The sequence below is a fragment of the Nanorana parkeri genome, unplaced genomic scaffold, assembly GCF_000935625.1.
Source record: "Nanorana parkeri isolate BGI_ZX_2015 unplaced genomic scaffold, ASM93562v1 scaffold964, whole genome shotgun sequence".
In the NCBI taxonomy this organism is placed as follows: Eukaryota; Metazoa; Chordata; class Amphibia; order Anura; family Dicroglossidae; genus Nanorana; species Nanorana parkeri.
The window spans coordinates 255,062-272,894 of record NW_017307232.1 but is presented as its reverse complement, the minus strand read 5'-3'; the positions used below and the strand labels follow the sequence as shown (position 1 = coordinate 272,894).

Sequence of the window (17,833 nt, the reverse complement as noted above, 5' to 3'; positions counted from 1 at the left end):
TTGTTTGATCTGAATTAATTAATGAAAAAAAGTTTGAGAGTTTAATACAAACTTTAATACAAACTTTAATTTAATTAGTCAGCCATTGCATGTCAAGGTTCTATTGTGGGAAAGGGTAGGAGGGCAGATTTCTTACATTTTGTCTTGTGATATATGTCAGAAGTGACTGTGCTTTTGAGTCTTAAGAAGTGTGGTCAGATCCTCATTATGGATCTTTTAGAAACCTATATATTAAAGTCGGAGGTGTCCATCTCTTTATAATGCTTGAAGAGTTGCAGGATCGGAATCATGACAGTTGTGTGCAGATTTCATATTCCTAAAATAAACTGACTGTTTTACCTCCATCTTCATAAGAATACATGCAGTCACTCCATCTTCAATGTCTGCGCTGTCCAGAGCGATTATTCACTCTTCCAGAATCATTGTACTTTATTTCACCTGGATATACTTGGCTTACACAGATGTTAAATTAAACACATATGCAGAGCCATTCAAACGTATATCAGAAAAATTTTGGGTTTTCTTTTGTCTCATTGTTCTATATCTTGCACCTGGCCTCAGATATATGATTAAATTGCCAAAGTAAAGTGCAAGCCATGGAATTCTCCCTTCAGGGGATCTGGTCCTGCTTTGTCTGGTATTAACATTGCCCTCTGGTTATCTGCAGGTGGATTGAAGCCTGTCTGGTTGAAGAGCTGCCCCCGACCACAGAACTGGAAGAAGGTTTAAGAAATGGAGTCTACCTGGCCAAGTTAGGGAGGTTCTTTGCTCCAAAGATGATCTCAGAAAAGAAAATTTATGATGCGGAGCAAACGCGGTTCCAGGTATTTGCCTGTCACTTTTGCACTCATTGTTTTTAAATGTGTTGTCTTTCTTCACACTTAAAGTGACACTGAACTCAGGAGTTAAATCTTAAAAATACATTCAAGTACCTTTTAATTATTAACAAAAATGTATCTTATTTGTGTATCACTTGGCTGTAGATCCTCAAATCATCTCTGAATTGGTGCTGACACTGTCCTTCCTTCTGGAGGGTGGCTACTTTTGTTTCCCATGGTACCTGTGTACAAATATTTACCGCTTCCTCTCTGCAAAGTTGGGCGGTCGAAATCCCACAAGACTATGTTCCTGCAATGGAGGCTTTAAAAGAGAACTAAAGCCAAACCTTTTTTTGGTTTTAGTCCTCTTTTGGGTCACAGGAGGACATTTTACTGATGTTCTCCTGTGATCCACAATCAGCATCTAGAGGGCTACTCTGCCGTATGATGACAGCCCACAGTCACACTGCAGCAGGGAAGGATCCCAATGATATTTTTATGCTCCAACCCGCTGCCTGATTGACAGCTGGCTCTGCCTCTCGTGTCGCAGCCAGCTGTGCCCGACCTGTCTGTCCTTCCACTGAGTGCTGGAGGAACAGAGAGGATAATCCCTGCGGGGAGGAGTGACTGACGGTCTCTGCTCTCTGCAGGGAGATCACTTGGAGCTCAGCGATCAGTGGTTTGTGATCGCTCAGTTCTCGATCTATAGAGCCGGCATGTGACACATGCAGTGTCATACATCTGGTCTAAGTATTGTGAAGCGTACATTTTACTCTCAATACTCCTCCTTTAATTCTGTTTTGTTTTCAATAAAAGAAAATATTACATTTCTTACAGCTCTTTTAAGAACCTGAATTATGCCAGTTTACTAGCCTGCTGTAATCCATTGCACAGCTTTTAGTAAGAGGAAGGGTCAACATTCTAAAGCAAACAAGGTTCGCTGTTGGTCTAACACTGTGAACATTCTTACAGGTGGGTAGAGCAGAAGCAGGACCTAATCGGTGTGCTATTGCACCTTAAATGTCCTATCAGCAGGCTGAAGTAGGGTCTTTTACAATTGCAAGACACCAGCACTTGTTATTAGTCACATTTCTATCATTAGACTGCGGGAAGACCTCATACTAGCGCCTAGCAATCTGTTTTACGAACATGAGAAGTTGGCATTACACATTTGCTGATATCAGGGTTGGCACCCTGCTATTACTGACATCAGAGGCTAACTTATGGCTTTAGATTTTCAAAGCAGCAGAGGTTGAAATTATATAATTAATGGCACCAGTCACTGGAAAAAATGTTTTTACATACATCAAAGGTTGGTGTTATAATTTTTACTTTAATCTGCCTATTAATTTCCATGGCGTAATTGTCAGTCTCTGTGGTCTCTTTAGTGTTCATACATGCTGGGGGGCAATTGTGTAGTACTGCTGCTATTATCACGGCATAACATTTACCTTATTCCACCTTTTTATTATCCTCAGCCTCTGTATGACTGTCTAGCAGCGAGTGGCTGAATGTACGGTTTCGTCCTGGCAATAGTAAATAACGCAGGAGACTGACAGGTCTTTATCTGTGGGCCATTGTCTAGAGAGCTTCTTCACAGTAAATACAGTGACGTTTTTGTGCATCTGCCAACCTGCTTATCCTCTCTTCAAAAAGTAATTTGTGGAGCTGCCTGTGCTCTCAATGCCAGGAGGAGCTGACCCAATTCCATGGCATCCTGGATGGTTCCCGACACAGCTCTGACATTTCACTAGTGCCATAGCTACCGTGCCCCAGATTATTGCAGAGTTCACAGTATAGCAGGTGGACGTTCTGTGAAAAATGTCCCTTTGTTACCTGGACTGGTTATTAGAAGACGTCGCTTTAGACGTAAACCACTGCAAGCCAGGCTTCTTTCTTTGCAGTCTGCCCAGGCAGGCGCAGACTTTACATCAGACTGAATACCATGACTTTTTATTGTTTTACTAGCCGAGATTTCCCAGGATGTCTGTAGGAGCAGAGGTTATGCTTTTGTTGAATATAGATTGCTGTATGGGCTGGTATGTCAGACATGAAAAATCTAGCTGAAAGGAAGGCTTCTCTGTGTATTTGTACAGTTGCCAGGACACGAAGAATATATCTGAAAGGAAAGGTTTATTGATTGTATTTATGCAGTCACTATATTATTATTTATTGCAGGTATATGCAGCATAGCGCTGTCAATTTACACAGCACTTTACATAATGCACATTCACATCAGCTTATCATGTGAGGTCTCTATCTCTCTCACACACACACACACACACTAGGGCCAATTTAGACCGGAGCCATTTAACCTAACAGCATGTCTCTGGAGTGTGCCAAGTGTTAGATGGGGAGATAATGAGCAGAGTGTTTCAGATGGGGAGAGAGTGAGCGGAGAGTGTTTCAGATGGGGAGAGAGTGAGCGGAGAGTGTTTCAGATGGGGAGAGAGTGAGCAGAGAGTGTAAGGTAAGGGTGGCTGTGTGTCGAGGTGGCAGTGCAGGGCGGCTGGGTCTGGCAAAGTGTATAGGAAGAAGCATGTGGCAGCTCTCAGTTTGCTGCTTATGGGACCTGAACTAAAGCCTTTGTGATGTCACAAGGCAGTAAATAAGGAGACCAGAAAAATCTAAATATTTTTTTTATTAGTTCCAAGAGGGTGGAGTTTTTTTTTTCTGATATGATAAATTGACACGATCCCTATGGATTCACGAACCTTAACTCTGGAAGCTGTGCCTAAAAAGAAAAAGGCAAATAGAGGGAGCTGCTTCCCTGATGACTGGTGGGGAAATATTCAAGAAGCAGCAGGAGAAGTGCACACAGACTGAATTAATGAAGCAGATGTACTGTGTGAAGATGCATGCAGTGCAGATACAGTTTCCTCTTTAGCAAACCGCACAGTAGTAACATCACCAAATCAACTGAAACTAGCAGTCAGAGGCGGCAGTGCCTTGGATCTCACACTGCAGATATACAGTTATTGGGCTGTTGGCACAGGGGTGCTTAGGCACACTTGTATCCCTGGAAGTGCTCTGCTATTTTTCAGGAGGAACTCAACATAAAAGGTACATTTTTCAGGGTAATTCATAGGCACACTTACAGATGTCCCTTTATAATACAACATATCTCCACTCTTTGAGTTCAGGTTTACTCCTAAAAAGCATCTACAGGCAAACGGCTGGATAATAGAGTTGTAACTCAATTGTAGAATTTTCTTAATAAAATAAATGGTAGCATAAGCAGATACTGTTGTGATCAACCTGCCCCTGCCAGACCATATGCCTTCAATGTGTAAGAAAGGAGATGTCTCCTCTTCAGATCTGGCTGGTGTGAAGATTGTTTGGCACTGCCCCTCATGGTCTAAGAGTAAACAGTACCACACCGGTGAACTCAATGCGGAACACGCTGTCCTATTAGATCTGCTAGGTACCTTCTCTCATATAAGCTTATGGACCTGGACTCCCACTGCTAGCTTGACTTTCCAAATGCCTTGTGGCAGCTCAGGCCAAAGGAAGATTTCAACAAACTGCACCAACTGGGCTGAAAATTGATTTCCTAACATTAGAAGGACTACATGGGGTTCTTTTTACATATTAGTCTGGGATTCTACTGAAATGTCTTTCTGTTCTGGGTATTGCTTTATGCACTTGTTTTTTTTGTGCATCCATGGGTGTTTTTGTGCAATCATGTTTTTGTTTGTTTTTAACAGCGGTCTGGTTTACATTTTCGGCATACAGATAACACTGTTCAGTGGCTGCGGGCCATGGAATCAATAGGACTGCCTAAGGTAAAACAGCACTTCAGTAATCTATAGTAAAATTGATGTGTATACAAACACTGGTCTGTTCTCTGAAATGTCGAGTTTGCAGAAAATCTATTAACCGTTACAATTCATCGGCCACAGTGCTAGTATATCGCCCTAAACAGGTACCACCTAACCTGCATTAGTATGTACCTGGTGTGACTAATGTGCCAAGTCAATGTTCACAAGTTCCACCTTTACTGGGTTTTCTGTATTGAGTCATGTGGACAGGGATAGGTCCCCTGTAGGGTCTTTAGGTCTCTTGTCTGGGATCTTGAAGAGCTGTAAAAACCCAGAAAGGAATTGAAAATGTCAGATGGAATCCAGCTTTAATAAAGTAATAAACAGTGTTTGTTATTTATGAGGGGAGTAGGAGGGGTACCCTTCCATATATAATGTGGGATATCCTTTGATTTAGCTAATAGACTAGTATATAGTTTTAGTGTAATAATTGTCTTTCCATGCTTTAAGTTATAGTGTTAGTAAAGGTGTTTCATATTAATGAAAATTGTTATTTTCCAGCATAGTTAGCAGTTATTTGATTAATCACATAAAACTGTTCAGATTTCTATAATCACTGTATATTAATTACAGATATTTTATCCCGAGACCACTGATGTTTACGATCGAAAAAACATTCCACGTGTCATATACTGTATTCATGCATTAAGGTAAAAAGACAAAATCTTATTCATGTCTTGTGTAATAAATAATATGAAAGCATACAATACACCCAAACTGTCCTTTTGTGATCATCAAGCAATAGTCCATTTTCTGCCTGGGGAACCTTTGTGGCAATCCATGTGGTTTTCTTCATTCTCCTGCAGTCGGTAGAAGTATTCCCCATGTTTATAAAGCACTCTGGTGCCGTGGTTTTCCACTGGTGGGTCGTGACCCAAAAGTGAGTTGCAACCCCGTGTTCAGTGGGTCATCACATGCCTTCCACTGCACTAGGTGAGAGGCTCCTCAGCCTCCCCCTAGCTCAGCACTGTCCTTTCTCGTGCTGAGCAGCTACTCGAAATATGGCGCCCAGCGCAGTGTCAGCTTGAGGTGGGGTGGGCTGGGAGTATGGCTGCGAGGAAGCTCCATCCATACATGAATTTCTGACAGCTCCCGCGTGTGCCCTGTAGAAGTGCTTGGACCGGAGTAACATCACATTATAGCTCCTGGCACCTCACAGGGCACACAAGGGAGCTGTACAAGCAATGCACATATGCATGGAGCTCCGTCACAGTACAGCAGCCCACACTGAACCCCATGCTGAGAATTCACTCCGGTTCCCATAAGGAATGGAGACTGGGTGGATCTTAAAGTTTTGTTTTGTTTTTTTAATTTTTGGGGGAGTATGTGTGTGAGATTGTGTGTGTGTGTCCCTGTCAATGTTTTTGAGGGCCCATTCACACTTGTACAGTGCATTAATCACGCTGTACCACGCAAACGCACCTACCATACGTTCTGGTGCAGAAGGTACTCTGTGTTGCCATTAATTTGAGTGACACCCCAAACGCACACTTTCCGTCCACATTTTGATTACCTGCATCGGAACATGTGGTACAGCAATGACGTGCATTCCGGTGCCTTGCGACTTGGGCTGTGACCTAATGAATAAGGACAAATGTTGGTCCTGAGGTTACACAGGTTGAGAACCATTGGTCTAGTGAATGTTGCAAAAGGTTAATGTCAGTGCATGCAAAGTTAGGAATCGTGCTCTTTGGGAAATTCTTGCTAGATCTGCAGCAGATTGAGGAAAGAGGTCTCCTAAGGTAACTGTTGGAAATCATTGTCTGAACCTAGTTTGGAGACCAGTGAATCTTGTAACCTTTGCTGAATCTTGTTGGTACCATCAATTAACATGATTTAAGGAGAATTCCAGATATCGTTAATTCTTCAAAGTGAATATGTTGGTAAATTAAGGGTTATGTGCTTTATTAATAAGGGATTCACCTGCTAATATATGGTGAATAGGGTGTGAACCTGAGATGTGACCCTTTATGTATAGACCACTTAGTGAACTGAATGACATCCAGTCTGAAATATGACTGCCATTATACATATATGGATATACTGTGGTACCATATTTCACCAGGAGGGGATACTGCAGATGATTGACTTTGGTTAATCGGTAAGGCAAAGCGCATTGTACAAAATATATATGCCTTTTTCCAACAGTCTTTTGACCAATGTGATGTCATTGGTCCTTCCTCATCAGCTCTGGTAGCATCAGGTTCTAGTTGATAATGGCATGAGCGCCATTCAGTGTGGTAGTACTCTGAACTCAGCCCAGCATAATAAAATGGACCTTTGACAGCCCATAGGAAGTGGGTTGAATGATGCTAGCTGCCATTCAAGCAGGAAGACTGGTGACATCTAGTGGTAGAAATTAATTACTGCGGGGGCAACCCCCCAGATTAAAGGAGAACTATGAGATGAGTGATTTCCACTCACCTCATAGTTCTAGCAATGAGACAATGAGACTGTCACAGGTCGGCTCAGTAGATCGGGAGGTGAGCGAACACATACCAGGTTCGCTCACCTCTTGATCCTGTCACGGCTCTCTGCCGTGACAGGGGGAGGGCTGGAAATATAGAAGCTGATTGTTTACTGTGTACAGCTGCTCCAGTTTTGATCAATTCCCTTGAATGCATCTATGTCACTTTGGGCTTGTTCACACGATTTTCCGGTCCAGATCTGGCGCAGATCTACAGACGCAGTGCTATGCGTGCAGTTTTTTTGGGGGGGGGGGGAGTGGGGCTGTCAGTACGTTAGCTGCAGTGCATTTTCGCCGTGTTTTTCGTGTGTTCCCGACCGGACAAAATGTGACATGCAGTATTTTATCTCTCCGGACCGGAACGCACTGCGCACGCGAGAACTGTAGCCCATAAAACACATAGGGATGCATTTTTGGTGCAGGAGCGCACGGTTCTGGTCCGGACACAATCCGGACGTCGTGTGAACATGCCCCTACACTTTGTGTTCCAATCTGATTTACAGCTGATGATGAAATCTGACAGCACAGTACAGACTGGGTTAATTAGAGTAAACATAACTTCCCACAGCCCCCTCCTTAACATCACACAGGGGGACGCTAGATAGGAATTTTTTTCGTCTTTACTTATACATATAACATAGACAAATACTAGGGATGCACCGATACCGAAACTAGTACCGTTCTCGGCCAAATATTCCCGATGCCTACTCAGATACCTGAGATTCCGGTATCATAAAGCCAGCTCCATGCTTGCTCGTCACCTGATGACGAGGGAGCATGGAGCCGGCTTCCTGGGTAATCGGGAAGCTGGGGGGCAAGTCATTACACGCCACCCGGCTTCCCTTATGGGACTTCCGGTATCGGTGAGTACCCAAAAGAAATATCGGTACTCGATACCGAAAACCGGTATCAGCGCATCCCTAACCGATACACAGCAAAAGTAGCAGCTATACAGGAACACATATCCTAAAGAAAAACAACCACAATAGACATCCAAGAGGCAAAACGTGTAGGTAGGATTTGTAAGCCAGTATAAAGCACGTAAAATGCAAGCCGCAATTTTAATTTTTTAAAAATTTTGTTTTAGTGATGCTATGTGAATGGTAACATGTAACAAATATAAAGTTAGTGTTACAGTGACTGCAGAATTGGAACTACACTTTAACATGTGGTTACCACTGATGGTAACCTGAATTTCTTAGGTTTTTGACAGTTTTAGTTCCACAATTAGGCAGCAAATAGAAGAGACGGACCTAGATTATATGTTGATTTGTATTGATTTGCCAGGTTCAAGCCCCGATTTAGATGACGTGAAGCATATACAGATCTGCTTCCCAAATGCGGATTTTGGCTGTGCACAAATCACTGCTGCAGATGTGGGAATCACAGCTGCACTAGGCTTTGTGTTGTGTTAAAAGTACATCTGTTTGGAGAGGTTTTCATCCTAAAGCAAAGCTACAGAAATGTGGATGTCATCTCTGCTGATTTATTTGCAGGCCGACAACAGATTCAAGCACTGTATAATTTCACATGGAGCAGAGACGGTTTTCTCAGCCTTATGTGGTACTCTCCGTAAGAGGTCACCCAGTGCTTTCTTTGGACTGGGGATGTCAATCAGTGTTCGATTCATTGAGCTTAGTGCCAGATATTGTTTAAGTGAGAGAAGCAAAGCCTCTAACATCTGCCTTGTATTTCCTGTCACTGCGAGTAGCGGTAGTGGAAGAGCGCTAATCTGCTACCTAGAGGCTTCCATTATCTACTTCCTGGCCTTCTCAGCGCATTTCCTGTGTGTGGAAACCTCTTCCTCTTCTCATTTGTAATGATGGCAGATAATTAACGAATTCACTGAATGACAAACACACTTCTTCCCGGTATACAACGTGTAACTCAATAAATTGTCACTTCAATGCTTTGCTTGGTTTATTCCATGTAATTATGCTTTTTTTTTTTCTTCTTCTCCTGGAAGTCAATTTAGTTGAGACAAAATCTATGATGACCATCAGGCTGGCTTGTTAAGTTTTCAGTGTAATTTATGTAAATTGTTTAGATCTCTGATGGCATGTGGTATTTATTAAAGTAGAAGTAAAGTGTCTTGGCTAAAAATTGCTGACAGGCAGGAATTTTATAGCAGAGGAGACCGGGGTAAGTCTCCTCTGCTAAAAAAGCTCCTGCCTGCCTGTCAACCATTTCATTTTCTGTGCACTGAGCTGCACATGTGCACGGACTCAGCATGCCGAGATGATGTAATTCCTATGCACATGCACAGGAGTTGCATCATACTGGTCCAGCCAATCAAGAAGCCAAAGATATAGAGCCTGGAAGAAGATCGGGTGAAGCACCAGCATTGGAGGAGAGAGCAGGCGGCGGATCATTTTTAAGCTAAGTCACACATAATGTGCTTATTTCTGTGTATATTTACACAATATGGCAAACACCACCCTTGGTGCTTTTTTCCCTAGGGTACCCTAGTTTACTTCTACTTTGAAGCTTAAAGAGAACTATGGGGTAACCTTTTAGGGTCACGGGAGGACATATACTAACCTCCTCCCGTAACATAAAGCTCAGTAAATAGCGAGCTATTGCCTGCGATATACTGAGAGCGCCGTAGCTGGGATGGATCTCAACAATACTTTTGAGATCCACTCAGCTGGCTGATTGACAGCGGGCTCTGCCTATCTAGAGGCAGAGCCAGCTGTGTCCGCCCCCTCCCCCGTCCGTTCCTCCAGTCAGGGAATCCCTGCGGGGAGCGTTGACTGACTGACTCGCTTCTCTCTGCAGGGAGATGACAGGGAAGTAAGCGAGCAACGTTCAATAGAGCTGACATGTGACAGTTTCATTGTCGCACATCGGCTCTAACTTTAACTCCAGGGGGCTATAAAAAAAACACTCACTATTGTATATCCTTTAGGGCTTATGAACAGGGACATAATAAACGCTGCATTTAGATCTGTGCAGCGAATAGTTTTTTTTAAACATCTGAATACATCAGTATTGTATATTATGTACACGGTTGTATTCCGCTCGGTACTCTTGCACTGCATTCAGTTGTGTAAAACCATGGTAGAAAATTTGGCGCTGTCGGTCAGTATTGCTGTGTAAATTATGCATGTGGACATGCATACATGTAAGGATTGAAAACTGGGCTAGAGGAAAGGAAGAAGAATTTTATGGATTTACATGTCTAAATGCGTGCAAACAGAAGCACTTTAAAGTTCATTAAGTGCGTATTTTTATGCAGGATCTTTCTGCCAGGAAGACCCTATGTAGATGGCTGTATTTTATTAGGCGCATAAGCGCAATATAAAAACAATACAGGGAAATGATCAAATCTGGACCAGCTGTGGCAACCAATTAGCTTCTCTATCATTTTCAATGCTTAACTGAACAACCTTAAAAGAAAAGCTGATTGGTTGCTGTGGGCAACTGCTCCAGATTCTGTCTGCTCCAGTTTTGAAAAATTCCACCCCGATGTATATTTACATACAGCTAGCATAAGTACCTGAATCTGTCATGATATCTGCTTTGTCATGCTCTGCAAAGCAGCACTGGGAGAGTTTGAGGCAGTACAAGGAGCTAATTGGGCTCTGCTGCATAGACACATGATGAGAGCAGAGTGATGTCTTATTATGCATCTTTCTGCTCTTTGTCCAATCAGCAGGCTGCGGGAGAAAAAAGGTGTTCCTTAAAGTATAAGTAAAGGGACTTTTAGCCATAATGTGATAGCATGCACATTGTATTAGCATTGTCTGCCAAAAGTGATCCCCTCCAGCTCTGTGCTTCTCCCTCCAGCACTTCCGTCTTCTCCCCAGTCTCATTTCGGGCTTCTTGATTGGCTGGGACCCGATAATGCAACTCCCACGCATGCGCTCGGGACTTACTTCATCTTGGCATGCCAGGCCTGTGCGAGTTGCTCATGCGTGGCTCACTGTACAGAAAAAAAGAATTGCTTACAGAAAGAAGCTTTTCTGGCAGAGACTTACACCGTTACTCCTGCCATAGAAATCCTACCAATCGGCAATTTTATTTGGGAAGCTTCATTTCCACTTTTAATGCCCGATTCCAATCCCCTAATGCCCAGTTGAGTTTATGGAAGAACTTTTAGGAGAATAGGAAAAACTTGTTCATGATTCCAGCTTCAGATGTAGACATCTCTCTACATCTTAGCTACCTGAGCTTTTCCTGTAAGTACTTCTGCACATGTTCCCTTTCATCTTTTATTGCCATAGTAAATACTTTATTTTCTTCAGGATTTCGGGAGTCATAATGTGACCACAGTCCAGAGGAATGAGGAAAAACACTGATTTATTTGACGTGCTGGCGTATGGAGCACAACCTGGAGGATTGTTGTGTTGGGTTAAATGAAATTTCAGGCGCATATTATGTCACTCTTAGGCGATGGAGTATTTGTGAACAGATGTTCCCTCTTACAGGGTATTAATATGACAATCACAACACAGGCTTTTAATTCTGAATTTACTATTCAGGAAGGAAGTCTGTGCAGAAAAAAAAAAGGAAAATGTACGCAGTCATAATACTGGTGGCCAGTCAGCTGAAATAATTATTGGGGCAGTAAACCTAAAGAACGGCTTTTTTAATATAAAATGAAAGCATTGCAAGAAAAACATAAACCCTCTTATTTGGGATTCACTTCTCTATATAGTTACACAGATGTGTTCCCAAGCTGCAGTTCCGGCCTGTAGTGACACCTACTGGTGAAATGTGATTGCGGCACAATTCACACATTTTATGATTCCCAGTGAGAAGCATTGTATCTTAATGATGGCACTTGAGTCAGCTAATTTCCCTAAAGTAAACCTTTCATTAGAGAAAAACATGCAAATGCAGTACTGAGGGAGTTTAGACACAGAACCTTCTGAATTCACAATTCATTGCTCAGTGCATGGCCACCCTATCACCAGACTTCTACATTATCTAGACCCATGGTTCTCAACTGGTGGATCGTGACCCAAAACTGGATCACGACCCCATGTTTATAGGGTTGCCACGTGCCTTCCACTGCTCTAGGTGAGAGGCTTCTCAGCCTCCCCCATAGCGCAGCACTGTCAGTTCTCGTGCTGAGCAGCCATTCAAAATATGCTGCCCGGCGCCGAGTGTCAGGTTGAGGTGGGGTGGGCTCAGGGTATGGCCGCAACGGGAGCGCCATCCATAAGTGCATTGCTTACTGCTCCCTTGTGTGACCGGAGTGACATCACATTCTGGCTCCCGCCACCTCTACATGGAGTGCAAGGAAGCTGTACAAGCAATGGCACTATGAAAGGAGCTCTGTTACAGCACAGCAGCCCAGACTGAACCCCTAAAATTTTGGAGGGAGTGTGAATGTCTGAGTGTGTGAGATTGTGTCAGTGTTTTAATCACAAACTTCCACGCAATCGCACCTACTGTTCGTTCTGGTGCAGGAGGTTCATTGCGTTGCCATTCATTTGAATGACACCCCAAACACACCTCCTGTCTACAGTTTGATCGCTTGCGCTGGAACATGCAGTACCGCAATGCCGTGCGTTCCAGTGCAGTGTGACTTGGGTCGCGACTTAATGATCAAGGACAAATATGGGTCCTGAGGTTATACAGGTTGAGAACCACTTTTTAATTATTTGAATAGGGACTTCTGGGGCCTCTGCAATTTGCTGTGATCTGTGATGTGTAGCACCTAAAAAAATATGGGTTGTTATGATACCTGCTGTCCTGCAGTGTCTTCAGTACTCAAGCATTGCACAGGTTTACTTTAAAGTGCATCTGTTCCTAGACTATGGACATTAATTCATGTACAAAGTCTTACCAAGGAGTTAAAGAGCTTTAAAACAAATCACTCCTGCCCTATCTAGCTGCTTGTACTCTGAAGTAATCCATCCTCAAAGCTGGCAGCAAAGACTCTAGGGTGGATTTCAGTCAGTTTCTAACAGCTTAGAAACACCTGCTGTGTGTTTAAATTAGAGGGCGTGGCAGGCTGCCAATATTCTGCTGTAATAGGTAATAATAGGGAAGAAAATACGATTTCTGTGCTTCTGCTGAGAAAGATGAAAACTAATTTCAATACGATGTTATAGCTACGGAGGTGAATGAGGACTTGTTTTAAAGTGATTTCACTGCTTGTTCAGGGTATGTAAATAGTTTAGCGTGTATAGTCTGGAGATAGATTCTTTTTGAAGCACTTGGCCGACTGAAGTCCCACCACTTAGGTATGGTAGTTCTCACAGAGAACTATAGGATTTGCCTTGTGAAGGGAACAGATGTGAGCAGAGTATTTCCAGCATTCTTGGAAATCTGCATTAACATATATATAAATGTGCCTAGGACTTATCAGGGTTTATGATAATTGAGATGTTATAAAACTAAACTACCAAGTGCAGAGGGCAGATGTCATAAACTGATCAATGGAAGTGCTTGTTTTTATGCACATAGATTTTCTAACATGGTACAATATGTATGTGATCATATAGGGCTTTTTTCCCTCCAAAGGAAGGGAATACTTTTTTGCAAGGTTCCTTTGCGTAGGTTGAGGAGTAAATGTTAAGTCATTTTATTGTGTGGCAATAGCAACAAGTGTAGAAAATCTTTACCAACTGTATTTTTTAAGAGATTTGCCATTGAATGGAAACATCCTGGGTCATGTATAAAAGCATCATCCTTTCCAACCATGTTTCAGGCCTTAGGAGCTCAAATGGGTGGAGCATGCAGGAGGGGCTGGGGGAGAACCACAGGAAGGAATTCAGAAGCTTAATGATGCTCTTTTATAGTCCAGTGATTAGGCAGGTGCTACTGGAAGTTACAACACTGTTAAAAACCACACCTGTCTATGCAGTGTGGCAGAGATGTGTTTTATATACAGTCTATTTTAGCTGTATATTTAGCTGTTTGGTACGAGTTCATGTCTGGTTAATGGAGTATATGAGGATATATCCTGAACGTACTGGAACGTGTTATATTACCATTTTTGTGGTTAGCTGCAATAGTGAAACAATTGCCATCTGCCAATAAGGCGTTAAGATCTTAGCCCTGTAGCTCTGAGTCACAGCAGGCTGATACGAGAACTGAGACTGAGAACTTGTACAATGTGAAGTCGGTTAAGGAGAAACACATGTGGACCTCCGATGTCTCTTGTGTGGTCACAGGACCTTGCATATGTGCAGCATCAAGCCAACTTTACCCTGAAAAAAGCAGTTTCATTTTTTTTTCTACAAGTCTTACTATTACAGTTCCAGTATGATTTAAAGAAACTCAGGAAATGAAAACCGTTTTTAGAACTGATGACTCATTCCTTTTTACGGAACACTTTTTGATTCACATTTACTGCAATATTATAGTTTTATCAAAGCTCACCAGAAATTAATGTATTTCTGTTGGTGGTTTGGGGTTGAGGAAGAATTGGTGGACTCCAACAGACAGACTTGTATCATATGTGTTGCTTCGGGCAAGCAGGGCTAAATGTACCGCAGGGAGCCAATGCACGTTTTATACAAGTGATCTGATCAGATCACTTGTACTAGCCTGTGTGTCCCCTCCCTCCCCACTGTCGTTTTCAAGGCCTCCCGCTCTTCTGGGGGACCCAGGACCACGGCACATGAGCTCAGGATGGAGAGCGCCACCTGTCTCAGCTTTCCTAAAACTGCACAGAACATCTGTTCTGTCACCTTCAAACTATCACATATGGGATTGTAAGCCCCTGTGTAAAAGGAATCGAATTAATTAAAAAAATAAAAAGTGGTAAAAAACCAAAAGAACTAAAATAAAACCAATCCCCTGCATGCAAATAAACACACGCATAGGACATTGTGTTTTTGCGTTGAGTGCTGCTCCATTTACACTGTGTGCCATATTGTGGTAGGCAGGCAGCAGAACTCTTACACACACAATGTGTATTAAAGGATAAGTTCACTTCCCAGGTCATTTGGGAGAATGGAATCAAACCAAATCTGGCCACGTCTCTCCACCCTCCCCGCCCCTATACTTATACTTACCTTTCGGCGAACAGTCCTTTCCCTCCACCAGTATGGTTGGACAATCTGTACCTCATACTGCTATCCAGCGCAGCCCTGCGCTATGCATTTTGGCTTTTGCTTGCAGATTGCGGGCACTCGTTGGCCAGGACACGCTGACCAATGAGAAACGCTTCTTAGCCCAGTTAACTACTGTTTTGATTAGAACTATTTTTTGTTTTGGGACAAGTAGATTGGGCCACCGCTTTAGCCCTTGGCCAAGTAGTTTTTTGTTTTTATTTCCACACACCCTGTGAATGAATCTTTTTGAACATGATTGTACAGCTCACTGCAGACACTTGTGGCATAAACCCTTCATAGTAATTGGGCAGGATTTTTCAGCCAATCTGATTGCTTCTTCCTCAGAGGTACTGAAGCAGGATTGTGCGCTTTCCTCACATTTATGGGTAGATTTGTGTTATGTTCGCTGTGGAACCAGTTTTCTGTCAGGCAGTGTTCCTCTGTGCATATACTATCCTGTTAGAACATCAGCTTTGTAATAGGGACACATACTACAGTTGTTTTTGATAATCTAGTCAAAGCTTACTTGAAAAGATTCCTTTTATGTAGTGAGTGCTGCCTTCTGTCTGCCCATCACTTTCATCAACTTCCTGGATTCCCAGTGCGCTTTGTGTCTCTTTCCCTGCTGCTTGATGTGATGCAATCCGATTCTCAAGACTACATATCCAATAATGAATTGCTTCCATTAAGCAATTATGTTGCTCCCTTGTGGGTGTTTCCTGTGTTCACTGTGAGAGGGGGGAAGGAGATGAATTGTAGTTTGGACAGCAGCTTTCCTGAGAGTGGTGACTCAAGGAAGTGCATAGTCACAGGTCTGAGTGAAATTATGTCCGTGCATTGAGGAAATACATCATATTATTAACCGATTAATCGAACTTAATAATCGGCTAACTAATCGATTTTGAAAATAATCGTTAGCTGCAGCTCTAATATGGGCACCTTCAATAAGTAAGTTTACAAACTTCTAGATCAATAGGGTTATGTATTAGCTGAGTAGAACTTAAGGAAATCCAAAATAGAAATACATATTTATTTTTAGTTTTTGACCATACTTGCACTACTTGCCCTGCAGGAGTGCATTAAAATGTACTTCAGTCTGCGGTCTGACACAGCATGCAATGTTCAGCTTGGCACAACATGAAATCAGGGTAATGGAGAATATCTGCACTCCTGGATGTTTAGTAATAACATTAATGTGCTATATACAGTAACAGTCAAGGAAAAAAACAGACATGTTTCACTGGAAACGTTAATGAAAAGCAGCAGAGTTCTGATTGCACGCTGTATATTGCAGAGTCTTATTACTGTGAATCCAAGCCCAGCAGGTGCCATATTGTGTGCTGGCTCTGTCCAGCCTTTCATAACGGCTGCTGGGAGGTTGTTGGGAACAGAAAACATGTGCTGAGCACACCTTTTCAACTCCGGTCTGAGCAGTGACCCACAAACCTCTGCCACATTTTAAGAACAACCACTCCAATCTTACTGATCATCCAGCTATTGGGACATCCAGCTATTAGGAATATTCAAAAAAGCTACTTTAAGAAACATTTTGCTCCTTTTCCCCTCTGGAAGAGTATCTGGTATGCAGTACGTGACATATGTTTTGTAGCTGAAAGGGCTAAGCGCTAAAACACCCAAACAGAGGATTTCCATTGTTTTCATTGGCCCCTGCTCACACCTGGGCGTCCTTTCACCTGTAGCAAAATGCCTACTGCTAGATAAAGTACATGAGCTACTTTTCTGCAGATTTCTGCACTCTTGGTTCCATAGAATTCAATGAAAATGCCTGTAAATGTTCTCCACAAATGGTTTCTAGAATGTAAGCATTTTGTCGCACGAGAACCGGCCTTCCTCTTTGCAAAGAACGCTGGGGAACAAACTGGAAGACGGCGCATGCGAAAAACGTGCAATAAAATGCTCCGGGAAATGCTTGACAAACACACATGGATGCACGTAAATTGCTCAAAAACACGCCTGAAAAGCCCCCTGAAACATTGACGCTTTGGTGTGAACAGAGCATTATACCATGAAGAGTTCCCATCATATCATGGAAGCTGAGAATTGTTTTATTTATAGCGATAACATATTGAGTGGGAGTAGTGACCAAACGCAGTTTCTTTATACTTTTGTCAGCTTACAGTCATCATGTTTATGAACAGCTGGCTCCAACTATCAAAGCTACGTATCTCTGAACTTCCTGTCCAGTACATGTTCACAAGGGACAGTGTAGACTCCAGCAGATGTCCATCTACTAACTTGAAAATGGAGGAAGGGGGAGCAGAGAGTGGAGTAGTGGCTTGCCTTGCAGTGTCTGTGTGTGGAGATACACATAGCTTACTAACACACACAAGGGTCCATAGGACCCTGCAAGGGAAAGGAGCCGCCCTACAACAGGATATCCGGGCCAGTGCTCAGGGGACCAGTTGATTCTGCAGGAAACAAACTTTTAAACATCAAGAAGCCGCATCCATTATAAGTAATTTATTAAGCATTTGAAATAGCTTAAAATCCTTTTTTACTTTAACCAGTTGACATCCGCAGTGTTAAACCCCCTTCCCATCCAGGCCATTTTTCAGTATTCAGCGCTGCGGTACTTTGACATTTATTCCGTCATGCAGCGCTGTACTGAAATGAATTTTATACCCTTTTTTGGGGACAGATAGAGCTTTCTTTTGGTGGTATTTATTCACCACTGGGGTTTTTTTTTTTTTA

The 17,833-nt window shown here is 42.7% G+C and overlaps 1 protein-coding gene across 4 annotated transcripts in view; it reads left to right on the top strand.

The window, feature by feature from the left end:
• Positions 1–17,833, top strand: part of IQGAP2 (IQ motif containing GTPase activating protein 2) — a 236,998-nt gene that overhangs the window by 103,082 nt on the left and 116,083 nt on the right. For all 4 annotated transcript variants that reach the window (XM_018566629.1, XM_018566627.1, XM_018566626.1 and 1 more), the window contains exons 3-5: positions 668–824; positions 4,526–4,603; positions 5,213–5,289. In XM_018566629.1, coding sequence (XP_018422131.1) covers positions 668–824; positions 4,526–4,603; positions 5,213–5,289 — 312 coding nt within the window. The remainder of the gene's footprint in view (positions 1–667; positions 825–4,525; positions 4,604–5,212; positions 5,290–17,833) is intronic.